Here is a 20,796-nt window from a genome sequence, read left to right as displayed (position 1 = left end):
CGCACGGGGCGGGCTCTAGGGGCCCCGCGTCCCTGCGCCCGCTCGGCCCCGCATACGCCTGGAGGGGTGTCGCCGGGCCTGGAAGACGCGGCGGACGGCGTCGGAGGTCGGTGCGCCGGCGTTGGGGCCCTCGCGGAGGAGGGCGGTCGTGCGGGGTAACCGGGCCCAGGCCTGCTTCACCCCAGTTCCCCCAGCACACGAAAACTGGGAGGTTTAGTCACGGCGAGGGTAGGGCAAACTCGCCCCCTCCCCATCCGCCCCTCGAAACTTTCGCGAAGTCATCCCGGGTAAGACGGGCGGCCCCTCCCTCACGCCCCCACCCTGGGAGTGCTCGAGGGTCACCCCTGGGTGGAAACTAGTGTTACCGGGCAGGAGGAAAGCCCCCGTTTGTAGGGGGGCAATACCTGGGCTTACCCGAGTGCCCACCGACTCGGGTGCGCTAGGAGGTCCGCTTCTCTCCCCATGCAGCCCCAGGTTCCAAGGGGACAAAGGCCAGTGGTCCTGAACTAACTCTGGCGGGGCTGGGGAAGGCCAGGAAGCCTGAAGTCCACCCGGAGCTGCTTCTAGTGGCTGATGTGGGGCGCTTTCCTCCCCCCCCAGTAAACACACCCGCCTTTCCCCTCCAGGAAGAGCCCCTCTGACCTTTGGATGTACAGTCAGGGTGGGAAGGGGAGAGGCCCTGGGGAGCTGATGATCCCTCCGAGGGCCGGGCACAGGGCAGAGGGTCAGACAGTTTGGGAAAGGGCTTTCAGGTGTGGCAGCTAGCTCGTACCTTGGGTTCGAAGGCCAGCAGGTAAAATAAGTAAAATATCAGGGAGGCCTGCTCAGGCTGGTGTGTATAAGTGTGCATGACCACTCTAGCACCCCAGACTCTCAGGCCGCCCTGCCCTCACCCTTGCTCCTAGAGAGGAGCCCTCCAAGGAGCACTGGGCCGAAGCCAGCATCTGGAGGGCTTCCACCTCAGGGAGGAGACTTGGGCCTGGTCTTGTTCAGGACTACTTAGCGGGTACCGGGTGGAGCTGGCCTGAGCCGCTGTCCTCCAGGGCCAGACTGGTCTTTGGTGGTGAGATAAGAAAGCCAGGGTCCAGACACAGGTGGGGAGCAGACTCTTGTCAGGGTGTTGAGGGAACCACAAGTGACTTGCTCCCAGTAGAGTGTCCAAGTTCCAGGGTCTTGGTTTTCCCTGTGAGTGTGTATGTGCCACCTGAATGAGTCTGCCCAGAGCGGCTCCCTCTTCAGGCTTTGTCTTCCTTCAGAAATCAGTCTTTTTTGGGGTATATTCAGTGTGCATCCCCTGGAGGGCTGGCCATGGAATGCCAACTCTCAGCCTGCCCCCCTCTTCCCTGACCCGTGAGTGTGGCTGCCTGTCCCTCCCCCTCCCCAAGATGGCGAGGGGACGTTCAGGGTGAGTCACACTCCAGTGGCCCCCTCACTCAGACAGCCACTTGGAAGCATGGCTGTGGAAATCTACCCTTGGTGTAACTGTCATGACTCAAAAACTGCGTGTTTTATTTGTCATCTCTGTGAAGCAATGCTGGGGCCATGTCCTCGCTTTGGTTAGAGCCCACATGGTTCTTATGTCTTCTGAGGCATGACCTTTTAACAGCTTTGGCACAAATGTAACTTCCTCACTTCTCAGTAGGTTCCTAACAGGCCCTTGCTTGTATTATTGGAGAAGAACCCTCCTGGAGTCAGGCTGGTGTCTTTGGCAGAGAAAACAGGATTTACTGAGAAAATACAAGTGTAAACCAGATTGTGTGTGTGTGTGTGTGTGTGTGTATTGGGGAGGTGGCAAAGGTAGCATTCCATAAGAGTTGCTGGACAATTAGGATTTGTTCTCTTGGATCTTCTTTTATGCTAACGTTCTGAGTCTAGACTGATGTAGTTAAGATTCTCTGGGGTCACTCTCTCTGGCTTGATGTTCAGTTCAAAATCAGGTGACAGGTCTGGCAGTTCCTGAAGAAGTTAAATCTAGAGTTACCATAGGACCTAGCTATCCCACACCTAGGCGTATACACTCAAGAGAATTAAAAACAAACGTCCACACGAAAACTTGTACACAGATGTTCATAGGAGCATTATTCATAACAGCCAAAAGGTGGGAACAACCCAACTGATGGATGGATAAACAAAATGTGGTATCTCCATACGATGGAATGTTAGCTATAAGAAAGAAAGAATACTGATATATGCTGCAGTTTAGATGAATCTTGGAAACGTTATGCTAAGGGAAGGAGGCCAGACGCAAAAGGTAGGGAGCAGGTGAATCTGTAGAGACAGAGATGAGTGGTTGCCAAGGACTGGAGGGAGAAGGGCACGGGGAGTGATTGCTAATGTAAGAGGTTATTTTGGGTGAGTGATGAACATGTTCTGGGATTAGACTGTGGTGATGGTTGCACAACTTTATGAATGTACTAGCAACTGCTGGATTGTATACTTTCAACTAGTGTAATATAGGAATATCTCAGCTTATAAAAATAGATGGTAGGAGGCCTGCCCTGGTTTTAAACCTTTATTATTTCTATAAAAAGGACATACTCAGTTAAAAATTTTCAAGCAATACAAAAACAAAACAAAACAAAAGCTTAAAGAGGAAAGTAAAAATATCACCTGGTGACCACTATTAGCGTTTTGGTTTGGAGTGCAGTTCCGGTCAGAGTGTTGAGGGTGGAACTTGGACAAATTATTAAACTGGTTTCCAAGATGGGGACAAAAATCCACAGCTGTTCAGCACAGAGGTATGGATAAAAGCACAATGAATGCTAGCCGATGGAATCATTATGTGTCTATGTGTCTGTGGAGCTGGGTGTCTGTGTCCGATTGTACACAGTGGGATTAGGCTTTTTTTTTTTTTTTTTTAAGATTTTGTGTATTTATTTGACAGAGAGCGCCTTTAGGGTATGTAGCTGGGAACGCAGGTCTATGGCTTAAGCCCAGGATTCGGTGTCCCCAAGTAGTTGTGGCCTAGCAGAGTCTGGCTGTCCTCAGGGCCAGGCAAGACTTGGCACTGGAAAAGCCAAGGGAGCGTTGGTGTGTCCAAGAGCCTTGGGCAGGGGAGGCTGCTGAGAAGGAAGGGTGGAATGGGCTGGAGAGCTGCCAGCCCCCATTCCCCAAGTGGGAGCCTCAGAGGCTAGTAGAGGGGAGAGAGGGACAGATTCCAGGAGAGGCCTCAGGCAGCTTGGAGTGTAAAAGCACCTCCCCTCCCCTGGCCCAGCTATGGTAGCCCCTTAGGGGCCTGGCTCTGCCCTCAGGCCCCAGTCCCGCCACTGGGAGTCCGGAGAAGCAGTTTGCTTTCATGGAGGGGTTAGCTGAGGCCAGGGTTAGCACTTTGGGGAAGCCAGCTGATGATCCCTGGGGGCTGAGGGAGCAGGGATTCAACTCCTTTGGCCAACCCACTGTCCGTCAGGCCTATGCTGGGGTCGTGGGGCTTTCTTCACTGGGAAGGAGACCCTGGTGGTTACGGCCTGGGGGTAGGCCTGAGAATAGGCCTGGCAGTGTGACATGGGTCTGCTGGCCCCTGCCACCTGCCCTCCTGGCCTCCCCACCTCATTCCCTGAACTCCCAACCCCTCCCTTCCTGCCACTGGATTTTATGGCCTAAGCTTTGCCTTCAGTGGTGAAGGCCCCTGGTTCCACTCTTTTTCAGGGCTCCTCCTTGAGCTGCCCTGGTAGTCTGGTGTGACCTGACCCATGGTGGACCCTGTCTCCCCAGCAAGCTGTGTATCCTCTCTAGTGCCCGTGCCCAGCCAACTTGGAAACAGAGTTCTCTGGGTTCTCCCCAACCTCCTTTCAGGCTGCTAGCACAGAGGCGTGTGTTGAAGGGGGCAGGTGAAATGCACCTCTTCCATAGCCCTCCACATTCACAGGCTCTGCTCAGCTCCTGGGGTCCTCTCCTGACTTCTGGCTGGGTCCCTAGGCCCCCTTGGGTCCTGGCCCCAGGAAATATTCTCTTTCTGGCCCAATTGGCAGATTCAGCCTGATGAACACTCAGGGGACCAGCTCTGGACTACCTTTCTGAAGGCCTGGAGCCGTGAAAGTGGCACTCCTGGGGACTTGTCTTGATCAGAGCCCTGCTGAGGACTCAGTTTCCTCATTTGTAAAATGGGTAGAATGTACAAGCCTCAATGAACTGGGGACCATTTAGCTAATGAGAAACAAAGTTAAATCTCTTCTAATTTCCTCTGCCAAATCTCCACCCCCTCCACCCTGCCCCATCCCCAGGTTCTCTCTCCCCCAGGGGAGAAATGAAACAGTGGGTCTTTTTTTTTTTTTTTTAAGATTTTATTTATTTATTTGAGAGAGAGAATGAGATAGAGAGAGAGCATGAGAGGGGGGAGGGTCAGAAGGAGAAGCAGACTCCCCGCCAAGCAGGGAGCCCGATGCGGGACTCGATCCCGGGACTCCAGGATCATGACCTGAGCCGAAGGCAGTCGCCTAACCAACTGAGCCACCCAGGCGCCCAGAAACAGTGGGTCTTTGAATACCAATGAGAACGGTTCCTGGAGGTCCATAAGCTGCCTCTGTAAGTGGGGGAAGATCTGGGGGCCACCTTGGGGGGTCACCATGTCCTGGAAACTTACGTGTGCAAGGACATCTCAGTGTGTCCCCCCCCCATTACAGGGGGTAAATCGTGGTCCAGAGAGGGGAAGCGTTGTGCCCCAGGCCACACAGATGATATAGAACAGAGTAGTAGCCTTCCCTTCCCTGTAGTGCTGTCTGAGAGGGTCCCAGATGGACTGGAACATGCTGTCTGTCCTTCAAGGTTGACCTTCCAGGTTGGGGTTCAATTTCTGGGGCACCTGGGTGACTTAGTCGGTTAAGCGTCTGCCTTTGGCCCAGGTCATGATCTCGGGGTCCTGGGATTGAGCCCTGTGTTGGTCTCCCTGCTCAGCGGGGAGGGGTGTCTGCTTGTCCCTCTCCTTTTCTGCTCTCTCCCTCTGTGTTCTCTTTCTCTCACTCTCCCTCAAATAAATAAGTAAAATCCTTTTTTTTTTTTAAATATTTTATTTATTATTTATTTGAGAGAGAGAGTGAGCAAGAGAGAGCAAGCGAGCACGAGCGGAGGGAGGGAGAGGGAGAAGCAGGCTCCCCACTGAGCAGGGAGCCCCAATGCGGGGCTCCATCCCAGGACCCTGAGATCATGACCTGAGCTGAGGGCGAACACTTAACCAACTGAGCCACCCAGGCGCCCCTAAATAAGTAAAATTAAAAAAAAAAGTTTAAGTTCAATTTCTTATTTCCTTGCCCTCCCCCTCTCTGCATCCCTGCCCCTCGCCCTGAACATCCCCTCCCTGAAGCCCACAGCAGCTATCAGCTTCTCTTGCTGCTTTCTGTGCAGGGGAAGCTTTTGTTTCTTTCCTTAGCATTGCTCTCCGGCAGCCTGGATTATTCCTGCCTCTCCCTGAAGCCTGGCACAGGCCAGGAGGAGGTTTGATTGCCTGTTGCCCTTGAGCCAGCATCTCTCCGCAGGATGCTCTCAGGGTCTCAGCTCCTCAGGCAGCGGGGCTCCCACCCCAGCGAGCCCTGAGGCCTGCACCATGAGTGACCTTCTCTGGGGCTAAGCTGGGCTGGGGACAGGGCCCTTCGCTGCAGCCCCGGGCCAGCCCCTCCGCCCTCCCTAGAGGCAGAGTCTGGGATGTACCAGATGACCCAGGCCCTCGGGAGGCTGAGCCTGGTGGTGGGCAGCCTCCCAGACTAGCTAGGAAAGCACAGGCAAACTGCTCCTGTCTTTTTCCTTTGTGCTCAGCAGTTCAGCGTCTAGTGACCCAGCCCAATGCTGTCCTCTGCCTCAGCCATCCTTCAGTGTCCAGTTCGGGGCCAGGCAGTGGTTCTCGAATTTTAGCTCCTTAGGGGTTCAACCAAAGTTGGTTCTCAGTTTGCCAGGAACTGGTCAGGCTGCCGCAGTCCCCGTGTGAGCATGAGCCTGGGGCACACTTGGTCTGCAGATCTGGCTTCTGGCCTCTGCAGACGCTCTTGCAGGTGACCACTCCCCTGTTGCAGGCATCAGGTAGGACCCGGCACCCCACTCCCTCTGACTGGAACCTGCGTGATCAGTGCTTCTCCCCCACCTTCTTTCTTACCGGCAGACATTGCTTTCTCCCCCCTCTCCTGGGGGACGTGGCTCAGGTGCACCTCCCCTGTCCCAGGAATGCTCAGCGGACTGACCTGCCCACCGCAGGCCCCTCTTCCCCACCCTACTGTCATGACGTTCATCGTACCACATCCTGTTTTGCGGGTTGCTCGGCATAACCTGCTAATTGATCTCCTTCAACCTAGGGCTCAAGGTGGTGGTCTGCGCACCGGGCGGAGTCCAGTGTCTGCCCAGTGTGCCTGCTGGTTCCCCACCGGTACGCACCCCTGCCTCTTGTTACTGCACAGCTCCCATCATCAGCCTCGGCCACCCGGCCCCGCGAGCCTGCAGGTCCTGCCTTTATACCGGCAGAGACCGCATCTCTGTCCGTCCGTGATTACGGCATGTCCACGGCACAGAGCATGCCAGAAAGCAGGAACCCAGTTAATGCACGTTGTCGAGGGAACAAATATATTGAATGAAAAAAATACACAACAATTTGTTTGATGTGTGCAAAAAGTAACATTGTAGGTGCACAGACTGTCTGGAGGGATTCATGTACACGGGGTAATCGCGGATGCCTCCGAGAAGGGAACTGGTGGTTGGGCAATGGGGTAGAATTAGGGTACACCTTGTTCCTTTGGAATTTAATTCACACATTACAAAATTGGAATTTCCTTAATAGACAGTTATATAATTTAAAAGATTAAGTCATGAGGCACCTGGCTGGCTCAGTCAGTAGAATGTGACTCCTGATCTTGGGGTTATGAGTTTGAGCCCCACGTTGGGTGTAGAGTTTACAAAAAATAAAAATAAATAATAAATTAAAAGATCAAGTCTTGTCATTTGAGGCCTCTCTTGCTGTGTCCCCCCCGCCCCCGCCCAGCACCTGAGCCCCCTGATTCTGATGTGGTCTCTCCTCCTATCCCAGCAGTGCCTGGTTCGAGATGGGGTCCCAGGTGTCCGTGGACGTGGGAGCTGTGCGCGTGGTGATCGTGGGTGGGGGCTTTGGTGGGATAGCTGCTGCCAGCCAGCTGCAGGCTCTGAACATCCCCTTCATGCTGGTGGACATGAAGGACTGCTTCCATCACAATGTGGCAGCCCTCCGGGCCTCCGTGGAAAGTGGTAATGGACTCTCTTCTGGGGCTTTCTTTGTGAGAGTAGTCTTGTCACCACTGTGGGTGTGGGGGTGGTTTTTGCCACTTAGGGCAAGGCCTAAATTCCACCTTTAGAGAAATTCTGGAGATTCTTTAGGTCGCTGGCCTTAAGCAGCTACCGTATCAAGGCTGTAGAAGTAAGAGCTGGAGCTTCCGGGGACCTGGTGAGGCCCAGGCGGGCGCTGTCGGGGGCGGTGGTATGTCCACAATACCACTGGCTCAGCTCTTTGGCCAAGGTTACCCCTCAGGAAAGGTTTTGAGTTATTCTGGCTTCCCGCAGGCAGCCCAGTTTTACTCTCTGACCTCCTCTGCACCCATTCCCCAGGGTTTGCCAAAAAGACATTCATTTCCTACTCCGTGACCTTCAAGGAAAACTTCCGGCAGGGGCTGGTCATAGAGATAGACCTGCAGAATCAGACGGTGCTGCTCGAGGATGGTGAGGTGAGCATGGTGGGGGCTGACCTGATCCTCAGCTGGCTTCAGGAGGCCCCAGGGGGCCGCAGCTGCCGGTGGGATGAGACCTGGATGTTCTCAAGGGTGGAGAGTCATCAATAGCCCCCACATGGTGCTGGCCGGATAGCAGATTCCTCATAAGCAAAGGCCTGGCCCTAGCAGACTTCCTGAGCCTTTCCTATACGCCAGGCACTGTCTTAGCCTTACTTAGTTTCTTTCTTTCTTTTTTCTTTTAAAGATTTTAATTATTTATTTGACAGAGAGAGACACAGCGAGAGAGGGAACACAAGCAGGGGGAGTGGGAGAGGGAGAAGCAGGCTTCCCACCAAGCAGGGAGCCCGATGAGGGGCTCAATCCCAGGACCCTGAGATCATGACCTGAGCTGAAGGCAGACGCCCAATGACTGAGCCATGCAGGCACCCCAAGCCTTACTTAGTTTCATTTCATGCCCACCATGACTCCGTGGGGGAGGTGGTATAGCCTTTTTACAGAGAGGTTAAATGGCTTGCTGAAGATCCCACAGCTGGTAAGAGACTCAGCCAGGATTTGAACCCAGACAGTTTCACCCCAGAGTCTACACTCTGAAAGCTAGTGTCCCAGACCAGGCCCCAGCCCCGCCGGCCTGTGGGGGCCCTCCCTGCTATGTGGAATCAAAGGCTAGGCGCACACATGATCCCACATCCCCTGGACTGGGAGCTCACTGGGGCAGAGAGGCTTTCACTCATCTCGGCATTCCCCAGCCCTGGGAAGAGCCCAGAGCCTGGCATACCCCTGCAGTGACTGGGGATCCATCAGGGAGCTGCCATATATCATGGTAAGGGCCGCCTCCAGCCTGGCCCTAGGGGACACAATTTCTGTCCTCAGTGACTTCGTGCGAATCTGTCTTCCTTGAATTAGTTTTAGGGCTGAGGAATCTCTCAGTTGGAAAGATGAGCGAGTCTCCTTGTCCTGTGCTTTGGGCAGTGCTTTCCAGAGCCCTAGGAGGGATCATGAGGGCATCTTGGGCCCCCACGGAGAAGGGGCTGAAGGCCTACAGCCCCTCCGCTCCCCCTCCCACCAGAGCAGTGCTGATTTTGCCAACTTTCTATATTTAGGCTCCAAACAGAATTTCCCTCCCTCCCTCCCTCCCTCCCTTTTTTTGTGGGAGCAGGGGAAGTTTCTTGGGAAATACCTAGGAGGTTCCTAACGGACCGCACACAGGAGGCTAAGAGTTCTGCTGTCCGCACTGCAGCCTGCCCTGCCCGGCCTGCCCGCCGCCGTGGAAGCACACCCCTCCCAGTCCTGCGTGTGGCGGCCCCGGCAGGACGGGCGCGCTGCTCCCTTAGGTATGGCCCGGGTTCTAGTGCTTCCTCTTGGCCTGCTCAGCATGATGGTTTTGCTCCTTTCAGAGGAGGGTGGCCGCGGTGTGCCCAGGCCTCTCCCCCGCTGGTGCTGCTTGCCCGGTGGGCCCGATCGCAGGCAGAAGCCCAAGCCTGCCCTCACCTCCTTTCTCCCGCCCCCCACAGGCCCTGTCCTTCTCACACCTTATCCTGGCCACTGGCAGCACCGGGCTCTTTCCGGGCAAGTTTAATCAGGTTTCCAGCCGGGAGGCTGCTATCCAGGCCTACGAGGACATGGTGAAGCAGGTGAGCGGCCTCTTGGCCTGGGGGTGGGGGGTGGGGGGTGGGGTGGGCCGCGAGGGTCAGGCGGGGCCCCGCGAGAGGGGAACCGCTATGGGGACATGTGGGGCGGCAGCAAGGAGACCCCCGGGCGCAGCCATGGAGATGGAGAGTTAGTAGGAAGAGACTCCCTGGTGGGGACCTTTGTCTCTCCTCGAAGTCTGGATAGGAGCACCCCAGGCCTCATGTAGTGACTGGTGTATCCCTGACTTGTCTCTCTTGGGGTCCTGTTTGCACAGGCCTTTGTGTTTTACGGAGCGGGCGTGGATCCGTGACCTCAAGCAGTTTTCAGTGAGGGGTGGGCAGGGTCTGGCACTGCTGAAAGATGGGGAGTGGAGCCCCAGAGAAGGATCCCACGGTGAGTGCAGCTGCGTGACTATGGCCAGGTCCTGCCCACCCTGCCAAGCTTCTGAGAAGCCTGGGGAGCCTCTTGCACCGTCATGAACGGATGTGAGTGTGGAGGTTAGGATCCTGGCTATGAACTCAGACAGACCTGGGCCGTGGTCACCTGAATGGTGGAATGGTGGGCAAGCGAGAACATGCGGGGAGACGCCCAGCACGACCTGGCCCTGAGGAAGCACGTTTGGACCCCAAATCGGGACTCTTCTTTGGCCAAGGAGCCCCCACCCTGGCCGAGCCACAGGACAGGCTGGGTCTGAGGGTGCGTTTCACGCTTCCTTCCGCTCCAGGTCCAGCGCTCACAGTCGGTGGTGGTGGTGGGAGGCGGCTCTGCCGGAGTGGAGATGGCAGCGGAGGTTAAGACCGAATTCCCCGAGAAGGAGGTGGGCACACGGCCTTGCCTTTGGACTCCCAGAGCCCGGCGTCTCTGTGCAAGGAGCATGGGGGACTGGCTTGGGGCCCGGGCGGCGGCGCTCCACGATCGCGGAGTGGGATCGTGTGCTTCCGGGGCCCCCGCTCTCTGCAGTGGGGAGTCCCCTGATGTCCCGCAGAGCTGGGGCCGGTCCTCATTCAGGGAGGGGGCCTGCCCTCCGGTCCAACCAGGGGCAGTGAGCCCAGGAGGGCTACCTTACAGAAGGTGAGCTCACGTCCCCTGTGGTGTTCAGCTTCTTGAGACATAAACATAGACTTTGATTCCCTCTGTTTGGTGGCAGCTGGCCTGGTCAGAGACACCCGCAGGTGGCGTTTTGTCTGGGGCAAGCGGCGGCCTTTTGGTCTTCACAAGACGGTAGCCCTTGGCCTGAGTAGCCGCAGGGGGGTCCCTGCCGTGCAGCCCCCTCACTGCCCGTGCGGGGGAAGGACTGGCCAGCGCCCGTGGCAGGAGCGCCCCTTGAATGATGGGGGGATGGAGGACCTGCCCAGAGCCCTGGAGAGAAAGAGGCCATCCACAGGAGGTAGAGGCTCGGCAGAGGGCCGAGTAATGAGCGGTAATTATGGGTCCTTGAGGCAAGAGCTTGCTTGCAGCTGATGCTAGACCGGCTTCTGAGAACCCCATGGACACCGTGTCTGGTTCTTTCTCCCGAGGGAAAGGCAGATTGGTTTTGAAAAGATCAGTGTGGGCTAATTTAATTATATGGCTGTTCTCTGACAAAGTATTGGACATTATTATGAGTAATTGATGTAAAAGTTTTTAAATTTGGGTGTATGGGGTGAAGACCAGGCTGAAGTTGTAAGCCACTCAGTAGGACTTGCATATATCTATGGACAGATACAAGTAATAGTGTCCACCCTTCATTCAGGACTCAGTATGTGCTGAGTTAGGTGCTTTCTACATGTTTTCTCAATTTATCGCCACAAATTGCCTAATTGCCTGTGGGTGGCACTGGATCCCTGTTTGACGGACTCTTTGGGGGGTGTCCGAGTGAGTATCTGAGAGGAGACTTTAGCTCCGACAGTCTGGCTTTAAAGCCCGAGCTTCGAGCCGCGTGCCAGGCTGCCCCCGCTTCCCGGTGCTAACCCAGACGGCAAGGAGACGTGCTGGGAGTGCCAGTGTTAGAGCTGGCCGTAATGTGAACGCCAGCCTGACTTGCGGCCGGAATGGCCATGGCTTATGTATAGACTGTAATCATCAGTGCCCGAGACGCTTGGAAATAATCCCCCCGCGGCTCTGGGGTGGGTGGCTGTGGACTGTGGAGCGCTGGCTCCTTCTGAGACAGTCTCTGACCAGATGTGGGCTCCAGCCCAGCTCGCCTTACCTGGTTCCGGCATTGGGCAGATGACTTCTCTGGGGCCTCAGTAAACCGGTGGGTGGGGAGGAGGTGGGGGAGAGAGACCGACGCGTTTGTGAGCCTCTCTTTGTAAGACTCAGTGGCTCCTTCTCTGCCCCGTGGTCGCTTGTCCAGGTCACTCTCATCCACTCCCAAGTGGCCCTTGCCGACAAGGAGATCCTGCCCTGCGTCCGGCAGGAAGCGAAGGAGATCCTGCTCCAGAAAGGCGTGCAGCTGCTGCTGAGTACGTGCCCCCCCCCCGCCCACTTGCCCACCCCTCCCCCTGGCCCGGCGAGATCGGGCTCAGAGGCTCACTGCCCCAGCTCGAGGGCCCTCTGGGTCCTGGGCTTGAGCATTTGAGCCTTGTCCAGCTGGGGGGTGTGCCTGTCTGCAGACTGGGCAGAGGCCCTGGTACTCACGGCACCCCCAGGTCAGGAGGCGGCACACTGTCCGGCGGAGGTGGGACCACTTCGCTGAGTGCTTTAAAAAAATCACCTCAAGGATTTGACCTGAATTATGACGTCTCTGTGGTAGACTGGGCTTTTTTTTCTTTTTTGGTTTGTATTTTTTGTTTGAGGAGTGTGAGCTTTGTGGAGAGCAGGAGGGGAGAGCACCACCCAGCTTGTCTAGACAGTGGGTCCCTAACCCTGGCGCCTTGACCGGCACACTTCGCGGGGCTCAGCCTCTGCGCTTTCCACAGGGAGGGGTGACGTGTCTGCTCTGTGCAGACCCCTCCCGGCTCTTGGTCTCCTTGTACCTGGCCGTGCAATACTGGGACCACCTTTACTCTGGGGCAGTGCAGAGTGTGGGCGAGCTTCTGGACTTTTCTTGCTTTCCCCTTAGTCGGCGGTGCACCTGGAGGGTCTTGCTGCCTGGTTAGGGTGGTGTGGCTGACATTCCAGGATGTGTGGTTGAAGTCCCCTTCAAATTGCTTTTCCCAGAACTTCTTGAGAAATCCAGCTTCACTTTTCCACACTGCTTCTGGGGACTTTCCTCCCTTTGGATCCTCTGTGGGGGTCGGATGGCCACCTTGTGCTTCTTGGGGCAGCAGGGTGGACTGGCAGAGGGGCGGGGAGGAAGGCAGGAGGGAAGGATCGCTTTGTTGGGCCCCTTGATGCTGTGCCCACCCCTGCCGGCCTCCCGCTCATGGATCTCACTTGACAGGTGAGCGGGTGAGCAACCTGGAGGATCTGCCTTTTAATGAGTATCGAGAGTGCATCCAGGTGCACACGGACAAAGGCACAGAGGTGGCCACCAACTTGGTGATCGTCTGCAACGGTATTAAGATCAACAGCTCGGCCTACTACAGTGCATTCGGTAAGCAGGAGCCGGGGCCCGCTCCCCAGGCCGCCTCCTTACTGTGCGGCCGCCGCAGGCCCTGCAGGCCTCTCTCCGCTGGAATCAGCGTTGCCCTGCCTTCCTCCCCCCTCCTTCCCAACAGCTCAGGTCTCTTCTGAATGGTGACATCAAACTTTACATTCAGGCCTGGGTCGACTCTTGCTATGCCTTCCTGCATTTTGGCCATGACTTAGGCCAAGGTGGCCCAAGTGACCAGTCTTTCAAAAATCGGAGCCCGCCCCCTCGTGGTGAGAGCTGGGAACAGGTTTCAGAGCGAAGGAAAGATAAATTGTTTCACTTTTTGTGAACATGAAGGAGACAAAATTCCTGAGTCAGGCTTTTTACTGTTTATTCACAGGTGTGCTTTTCTCCCCAGACCCTGATCCAGACCTTTGGCCACTGAGCTTGGAATGACCATTTGGGGAGTAGAGGAAATAATGTGGCCTCAGGTTCAATAGTGAACTCCCCAGCTAACTGGAGGCTGGGGGCGGGGGGTGGAGTCCTGGCCTCCGTGGGTGAGCTGGAGACTCTGTGACTCTTCCTCAGGCCCCATGATTGCTGTGTCCCCAGGTCGCTATCGTTTACTCCGTAGCACCCTCCTGGACGAGGAGCACCTGTGTGGGTCCTGCGGGAAAGAACTGGCAGGTCCCAGAAGAAGGAAGCTAGTCCAGGCCGTGCGTGGGGGTGGGATCGAGCGCCTATAATGGCCAGAGATCCCAGAATTTTACACCCCTTTGTCTTAATGTTATATTTTCAAAAATAATTCTTTTAAGTCCCTTAAAAAGTTTATCATTTACTAGAGCCCTGCATTGACTTAAAAAACCTGCTCCCTGTTCAAAGGGAAATTCAAGACTTGGCAGCGGCGCAGCACAGTCCCTGTCAGGCAGTGACTTTACAGGGTCGTGCGTGTTGTAGAAAACGGCACGTGCTACCGGTTTCCATCCCGGCACAGTCACCTTGACTTTGCAGGAAGAGTTCTGAGGTGGGGACTGAGGCAGAACTAAATGAGGTGGATGTGTGCCTCTGGAGCTGTGCCTTTGGAGGGTGGCTTACCCAGCCCCAGACTGGTGTCTTCTCTGTGTTCTCCCGGCCACGTGACGGGGTTTCTGGGTTGGCTTTGCCCGGCAGAGAGTCACCTGGCCAGCAATGGCGCGCTCCGAGTGAACGAGCATCTCCAGGTGGAGGGCTGCAGCCACGTCTACGCCATCGGCGACTGTGCAGACGTGAAGGAGCCCAAGATGGCCTATCACGCCGGCCTGCATGCCGGCGTTGCCGTGGCCAACATCGTCAACTCCATGAAGCAGAGGCCCCTCAAGGCCTACAAGCCAGGTAAGGAAGCCCCGCGTACCTCAGGGCCTCGCCTGTCTCCCCGAAAGTCTTACGCATTTCCCTGTCCTCACACAGGAGGCCCCGGGAGGGTTTGGGCCCTGGGACTTGCAGGCCCACGGATGGCGAGCGGGGGTCTGGTTTGTACGCACGTGTCTGCTCCACAGGGGCGCTGACGTTCCTCCTGGCCATGGGGAGAAACGACGGCGTGGGCCAGATCAGTGGCTTCTACGTGGGGCGGCTCATGGTTCGGCTGGCCAAGAGCCGGGACCTGTTCGTCTCCTCAAGCTGGAAGACCATGCGGCAGTCTCCACCTTGAGCTGGAGCGGGGCGGGAGACAAGGTACTGCTGGGGGGACAGAGTGCTTGATGGGCGGTACCCGCCTGACGAATGCCAAAGGGCAGACGCCCTTTTCCTGGAGTAAGACACCAGGGATGTACTGATCAGACACACAACTTACAGAAAGCCAAAACTGGGAGAGGGAGAGAGAGAGCCATTGGAAAAAAGACACCTCCTAGAGGATTCTTTCTGGGTTTGGAGAGTTTGGCCTGCAGCTGTGCTGGCTGAGGGTTCACTTGGTCCTGGGGAGGGTATAGCGGCCTTCTCTACCCCAGGCTCCTCGTGCGTGTGCGTGCATGTTTGTGTGTGTGCGCATGTGTGGGCATGCACATGTGTTGGGGTTCAGGGCTCTCAGAGCAGGAGAGAGCAGAGTCTTCTGGTGGCTGGCATGCTGTCTGTTAGGGCAGGAAGGGGAGCATGCACGGTGAGACCAGCTAAGGAAGGGGAGCTGGGGTAGAAATGGCCTGCATCCTGAGCCTCTCCCGTCCCATCCTGGGAGGGAAAGCTCATGCATTCTGCAATACTCAGGTTGTTAATAGGAGCCTAATTTCAAACTATTAGTCCCTACAGTCTTTCATTTTCACAAGACTTTCTATATTTCCTTTTCTAGGTCCTGATTATATACCATAGGTTACATTTAAGAAGGAAGAATTAGATAGACTCCCCTCCCAGTTAGCCCGTCCTAACCGAGAGTGAGTTTTTACAAAGCTAGTGGGTTAAGACTGAAGCCTGGCCTGCCTGCCAGCCGCTGGAGAAGTTAAGGAGAGGCAGCTGAGCTAACAGGACCCTTGGGTGGGTTGCCATTGGGCTCACATTCAGGGAGCAGAGGGGGGCTTCCCGGTGAACCCCTGTGTGCTTCTAGGCTGCTGTCTCAGCCGATTTTGTAAGGGACAAAACTCCAGCTGATGCTGGGGGCGGGGGACCCTGTGGGAACCTCTGGGGTTCTGCGCTTCTGGTTTCCTGGCCAACCCCAGGGACACTTGGGGGGGCCCAGCCTGCCACTGTCTGTGTTTAGGTACATAAATGACTCTATCTGGGAGAGGACTTCCATCGGAGGGAGTCTATTTTGGAAGACATAGGTTAAATCTCCATAGTGGAAGTGGTTGGTGATTTCATCCGAATAAATGCAGGCCCTGCTCACTTTTGATGGTGACCTCTGGGTCCTTGGCCAGAGTCCTGGGACCCCCGCCTCACTGGGGTTCTCAGTCCTCCCTGCCTGGGCTGTGGTCCAGGTCAGTTCCATTTGTTCCCTAGGCCTATGTGAGACCTGTGCCTCTCTCCCGTAGGATGGCTGCCCTGCCGGAGGCTTCACCCAGGACTCCCTTCCTGTGGACCAAGGCCAACCAGGCTCCCCTTCTGGAAGCAAGAGCACAGACCATCCCGTGCTGTCTGACCTGGGGCCTAGCAGGGTGGGCGTCTCAGCCTGTGTGTGACAGGTCTTGTTCTGTTTATAACATTTTACAAGTGTCCACTCGTGGGGACACAGTTTTCTAAACTGAGGAAAATGTTGCAATAAAAGACTATGGTGTTGTAAGAAAAGACACTGGATCTTCTGTTTTTTTTCCTTTCATTTTCTTTTTCTTTAAAAAACAAAACAAAACAAAAGCCTGAAGCAAAATCTTTTTAGGAGTAGATACAGATGTCATGGGGGGGGGGCACTAAAAACAGAAAAGGAAAGCACCAGTGAGACGCCTTTCTCATTTTCTTCTCGCCGCCACCGATCACAGCCAACAAAAGCCCAAGTCACTTTTACGCCCTCTTCCCTTGCAAAAAGGAGAAACAAGGTTTTAAGAATTTTGAAAGGATTTTTTTTGTGTGTGTGTAAAAGTCAATGCTATAAATCTAAAACGAAGTCTGTCTTTTAAAAAAGTTCTAAAACAACAGGAAGAAAACACATGGAAAGAAACCCCTCGTGGAGACCTGGTTAATTACAGACGGAGGCTCTTTTAAACGAGAATAGAAAAGGCAGAGGGCTCCTTCCGTGGGCAGGCCCCGCTCCCGCGGCCCCCGTGACCCGCTGCCCTGCCAACTGCCCTCCACTCCCCTGCCGTCACCCTTCCTCTCTCCTTTTAAAAAAGAAAGCCCCACTCCCGTGACTTGGATCCTGCTCCGAGGGCCAGCGCGGCCGGCCGGGCGGGCGGCTACTTGGTGTCGAGCTTGGCCATCTCCTGCACGTAGATGCCAATGCTCTCACTGTCAAAGAGCAGGAAGTAGACATTCTTCAGCGAGGACGCGCTCGAGTCGTCAAAGTGGGCCGAGATGGCTTTGAGGGTCACCTGGGCGGCCGTCTGTTTGGGGAAGCAGTTTCTGTGCCAGAGGAAAAGAAGAGCTGATGTCACTTGGGTTCCCAGGACCCACGGGGTGACTGGGCCCTCAGCCCAGAGCGGGGGCAGCGCGGTGCCTTCTGATCTCGGCACCAGGCCTTTTGGTTCTGTCTCATGGGGTCACTGCGGGCAGGCGGGGCCACCTCCTTTGCCCTGAGGCGGAGGGGCAGCCTGGGAGGGGGCAGGCAGGCCCTGCTTTACGCGAGCCACGCTGGCTCGGACAGGCACGCTGCGTTCAGCCCAAGTCATGGGGCTGCCCGCTGAGCCGCACTCGTGCTCGGGTGGATCACTGTCACCTGCCTCAAGTCGAGCCGGGCTTTAAAACCACGACCAGCTCAGCATCTGAAATCGCTGGTGTTCAAAAACGCACAGCTCCCTCGAAACCTCTGTAGGGTGTCAGGTTGTTGGTGAAAGGGGAAAAATGTACGCTCAAAAGTGCGTCTCCTAACTCCTTTGTGAGCGCTGAGTGCCCCTCCCACCGACCCAGAGGGACGTGCCGCTGTGATCTGAGTGTGGGGGACTCTGGGCAGGGTCAGGGGGCTGGGCCATGGCATCCGCCTCCGGGGACACAGCCAGCGTAGTCCTCTGGGGTCGGCCACCGAGGCCCCTTGGGCGGGGGCGGGACGAGCCTGCCTGACAGGAATTCTCGCTCGCATGCAGTGTCCCAGCTCAGCACCCACCAGGACACGTGGTCCTGGCTCCACGAAGAACTCAGCCCGCGGTGCCTCTGGGCCAGGCTGCGGAGACCCCGCGCTGCTCGCTCAGCTTGAGGTGGGATGACAGCAGGAAGCTAGGCCTCACGATTCCCCTCGGAGCCTCCCCCTGCGAGAACATCTTTAGTGTGTAAGCCCTATCTATATGTTGCAGAGGGGCGCCTCTTAAGAGACAGCGTGTTCAGAATGGAAGCGATAGCTCGCTTTAAGTACGAGTGTGACGGGAGAGGACAGGCAACCTGTGAGGACAGACAACCTCCTTCCCCGCCTGCTGTGGCTCTTGCCCTCAGCCGGGGTCCCTGACAAGCAGAACCATCGCTTCTCCTAACTCCCAGAGCAGAGCCCTGGTGAGAGCCTGTCATTCTCTGGGCATGTCTGTGAGGGCCTCAGCCTCCAGGCCCTCCTCCCCTCCACCCCAGCACCACACGACCCCCGGGCCTTCGGAGGCGGGAGTGCTGGGGTCGGGGGTCTGGGATTCTGTACTCCAACATTCTAACACAGCTGAGTCACCGAGGCCGGGCCACGGACCCCACTCGGCCTAGCAAGGCCTTTGAGCCTGGTGTTTCCTTTTCTTTTTAAGTGGGCTCCTCAACCGCGTGGAACCCAAGGCGAGGCTCCCGACCAACCCTGGGGTCATGACCTGAGCCGAGATCCAGGCTCGGATGCCTAACCGGCTGAGCCCCGAGCCTGGGGTTTTCTGATCACGTGTTTTGACAGGGGCAGCCGCCGGGGATGTGGGCACTGACCATGGCAGCCTCTCGGAGAAGCTCTGCCCCCCGCTCCTCTCCAACACTGCCTTTCTCTGTGTTTCCGAGACTCCCGGCCTCCCCCGCCCGCCTGGAGGAGCGCGTCTTACCTGCCGCTGGGGAACGGTGGGAACGCCACGGACTTGAGCTTCTTGTCCTCTGCCGCCGACAGGCAGTTTTTGATGGTCTCTTCAAGCTGTTCTTCACATTTGTCGGAGCCCCACTGAGGGATGTGACAGTGGATGACAAATTTGGCGGCAAGTCCGCTGGATTGGCTGACAGCGGCTGGGACAGGAGAGAAACACTGCGGTTTAGTCCCCACACCTTCCCCTTCAGTCAGGGGCTGAGGCCGGACCTCACGGAAGCCTCTCAGATGTGTGTGGACGGGGACGCGAGAGGAGCTGGCTGGGCACCTCTGATGCGACTGGACGTCTGCTGGAGAGCGGGAGCCCTGTCGGGCTTGCTGGGGCCAGTGGGCACCCCAGACGAATGCGTTAGCGGCTCTCACATGCCCCGCCGCCTCGCCGCCGGGTTCGGCTACCTAGTGACCATGGTTCCCAGTGAGAGGCACCCATCAGAATCATCTCTGATGGCTGAGGAGTGGCCTCCCCCGGATGTCCACGTCCAGATCCCTGGAACCTGGGAGCGTTGCCTTACATGGCAAGAGGGGCTTTGCAGAAGTGATTTAGTGAAGGCTCTTGAGATGGGGGGATTATCTGGGATTATGGGGGCGAGCCCTAAATGTAATCACCTGGGTCCTTCTAAGAGGGGCAGAGGGGGGCGGGCAGGAAGGTGAAAGGTAGGAGCAGGTGATGGGGGGACAGAGCATAGCGTGGAGCGACACGGCCAGGAGCCAGGCCTGGCCCAGCCCAGCAGCCGCTCTGTAGTGTTAGTAACACTGACTCGTCACAGCGGTGGTAGGAAAGGACTGCAGCACTTTCCGCAAATAGACAGGGAGGCCCTGCCGCCCGCACCCGGCCCCAGGGCCCGGCTCGGTGGGTCTGGTGCAGGACTTGTGCGCATGAGTGCTTTAGGGCCCTCTGTAAATGGAGAAGCGCTGCGCTCCTCGGTCGCACCCCGACCCCCCCCCCACGGCCAGGGACTGTCTTCTGGTCGCCTCGACATACCTGAGGAGCCCCCCCTCAGGAGCAGGGGTTCAAAACGGGCTGTGCAGCTCAGTAATGCCAGCCTCGTCTCATTGTTCCAGTTCATACTCCTTTCTAGGCCCCCAGGCCGGTCCCGAGCAGTCCAGTTGGATCCACTGGCCATTCTCCCGCTGCCCGGGGCCGTGGTGGCCGCAGCCGAGCGCCGCTGCCCTACGCCACCCTCCTTGCGGAGCTGGGGCTCTGTGTCCCTCAAGGGACCGGGTGTGGCGAGGGTCCCGGCCTTGCTCTGGGAGCCTGGGGTGGTTTGGGCAGGCATGGCCGCTAGGAACAGTGTTTGTAACACAAATGGGTGTCTGTTGCATTCCAGAGCAGTGTGTGCAGTTGGTTTGAAAGATTGATTTGAAATAATATGACGCCCACCTAGTCTCTGAGAAGTCCGGTGTTGGAGAACTTACGGCTGCACTTGCCAGGGTGGGCGGGAGGACACCCTTTGTGTACCCCTGTGTCAGCTGCCTTCCCAACGCCAGCTGGTGCGGGCTGACGCGCACGTGCGTGAAGTTGGTCCGCATAAACACAGGAGGCCGCAGGCATGACGGGCTTGACTCTGACCGTGTACAGGGGCACACCAGGGGCACAGTGTCCCGGGGCCTGGAGTCTGGGCTGTTCTGCAGAGAAGCCGGGACCCTGGGGATTGGCCCCACTGCTGGCTTTGACCTGTCCTGCCACCGCGGCCTGCCGCCCTTCTGTCCCTCCCCGCACGTGCGTTTGTCTTATCTCTCAGTGCGGCTCTGTCTCCCAGCTTTACATGTGAAATTCTGTCATTGCTATCTGTATGGGGAGTGGGATGTGCAGATCATAAAGTGTGGACTCATGTTTTCTCTCGACTGGAAACCCTGTTACTTTTCTAGCAATCAGATCTGAGCACAACAGTCCCCGGCTTAAACTCTCCAAGGCGCCCCTCTTGTTTATATAGGATCTCCTGCCTGCTGCTGGCCCCATGCTGGCTCATGACCTGGGCCTTCTCACACACGATAGCCTTACTGCCCACAGTGTCCCTGCCCCCAGGCGGGTCTTACATCTTCACTGGAGCCTCCCGAGCTCCCCTGAGGAGAGGGAGGGGCTCCCACCCTGTGCCCTTCTGCTGTCTATCTCTCCTCCTGGACAGTCCCGTGCTTGAGGGCAGGGGTGGGTTTCATTGTCTCTAGAGCCCTGGCATCTGGGCAGCACTTGGCACCAACTCCATGTGAGGTGGTGTGTGTGCCTATGGGGAGGACACAGACCTGAAGTTGGAGCCACCTGCCAACAAATTACTCAAAAGCCTCGATGGGCCCCTGGGGGGCTCAGTCGTTGAGCGTCTGCCTTCGGCTCAGGTCATGGTCCCAGGGTCCTGGGATCGAGCCCC

General features: G+C 56.8%; 2 protein-coding genes across 8 annotated transcripts in view; one reads left to right on the top strand and one right to left on the bottom strand.

Annotated features, from left to right (window-relative positions):
* LOC118018998 (ferroptosis suppressor protein 1) lies at window positions 1-16,046 on the top strand. Of its 7 annotated transcripts, XM_035017812.1 has the most exons (11): window positions 7-106; window positions 6,276-6,346; window positions 7,001-7,194; window positions 7,552-7,667; window positions 9,185-9,304; window positions 10,027-10,119; window positions 11,638-11,746; window positions 12,667-12,819; window positions 13,969-14,169; window positions 14,334-14,508; window positions 15,792-16,046. In XM_035017812.1, exons 3-10 carry the CDS (start codon window positions 7,017-7,019, stop codon window positions 14,483-14,485), a joined length of 1,122 nt encoding a protein of 373 aa, XP_034873703.1. In that variant the 5' UTR covers window positions 7-106; window positions 6,276-6,346; window positions 7,001-7,016; the 3' UTR covers window positions 14,486-14,508; window positions 15,792-16,046. The 7 variants fall into 7 exon arrangements, with proteins under 7 accessions (XP_034873695.1, XP_034873665.1, XP_034873703.1 ...); XM_035017804.1 differs by lacking the exon at window positions 6,276-6,346 and having other exon boundaries at window positions 1-106; window positions 7,004-7,194; XM_035017774.1 differs by lacking the exon at window positions 6,276-6,346 and having other exon boundaries at window positions 1-106.
* Window positions 16,047-16,115: 69 nt separating this feature from the next.
* The window catches only part of LOC118019027 (core histone macro-H2A.2), a 49,670-nt gene continuing 44,989 nt past the window's right edge, over window positions 16,116-20,796 (bottom strand). The window contains exons 8-9 of the mRNA XM_035017832.1: window positions 18,399-18,573; window positions 16,116-16,812 (exon numbers count right to left, since the gene is read on the bottom strand). Of these exons, the coding sequence (XP_034873723.1) occupies window positions 16,647-16,812; window positions 18,399-18,573 (341 nt within the window). The 3' untranslated portion in view covers window positions 16,116-16,646. The remainder of the gene's footprint in view (window positions 16,813-18,398; window positions 18,574-20,796) is intronic.

The sequence above is a fragment of the Mirounga leonina genome, unplaced genomic scaffold (genome assembly GCF_011800145.1).
Source record: "Mirounga leonina isolate KUSES-001 unplaced genomic scaffold, KU_Mleo_1.0 Mir_107, whole genome shotgun sequence".
In the NCBI taxonomy this organism is placed as follows: Eukaryota; Metazoa; Chordata; class Mammalia; order Carnivora; family Phocidae; genus Mirounga; species Mirounga leonina.
The sequence above is the reverse complement of the archived record's forward strand: the minus strand, read 5'-3'. Positions and strand labels throughout refer to the sequence as shown.

Bases quoted from the DNA above. Each gene is read 5' to 3' on its own strand.
- LOC118018998 (XM_035017804.1), top strand. From the start codon at position 7,017: ATGGGGTCCCAGGTGTCCGTGGACGTGGGAGCTGTGCGCGTGGTGATC. The intron at 9,305-10,026 runs GTGAGCGGCCTC...CTTCCGCTCCAG, and splicing joins ACGAGGACATGGTGAAGCAG to GTCCAGCGCTCACAGTCGGT. The intron at 12,820-13,968 runs GTAAGCAGGAGC...TTTGCCCGGCAG, and splicing joins GGCCTACTACAGTGCATTCG to AGAGTCACCTGGCCAGCAAT.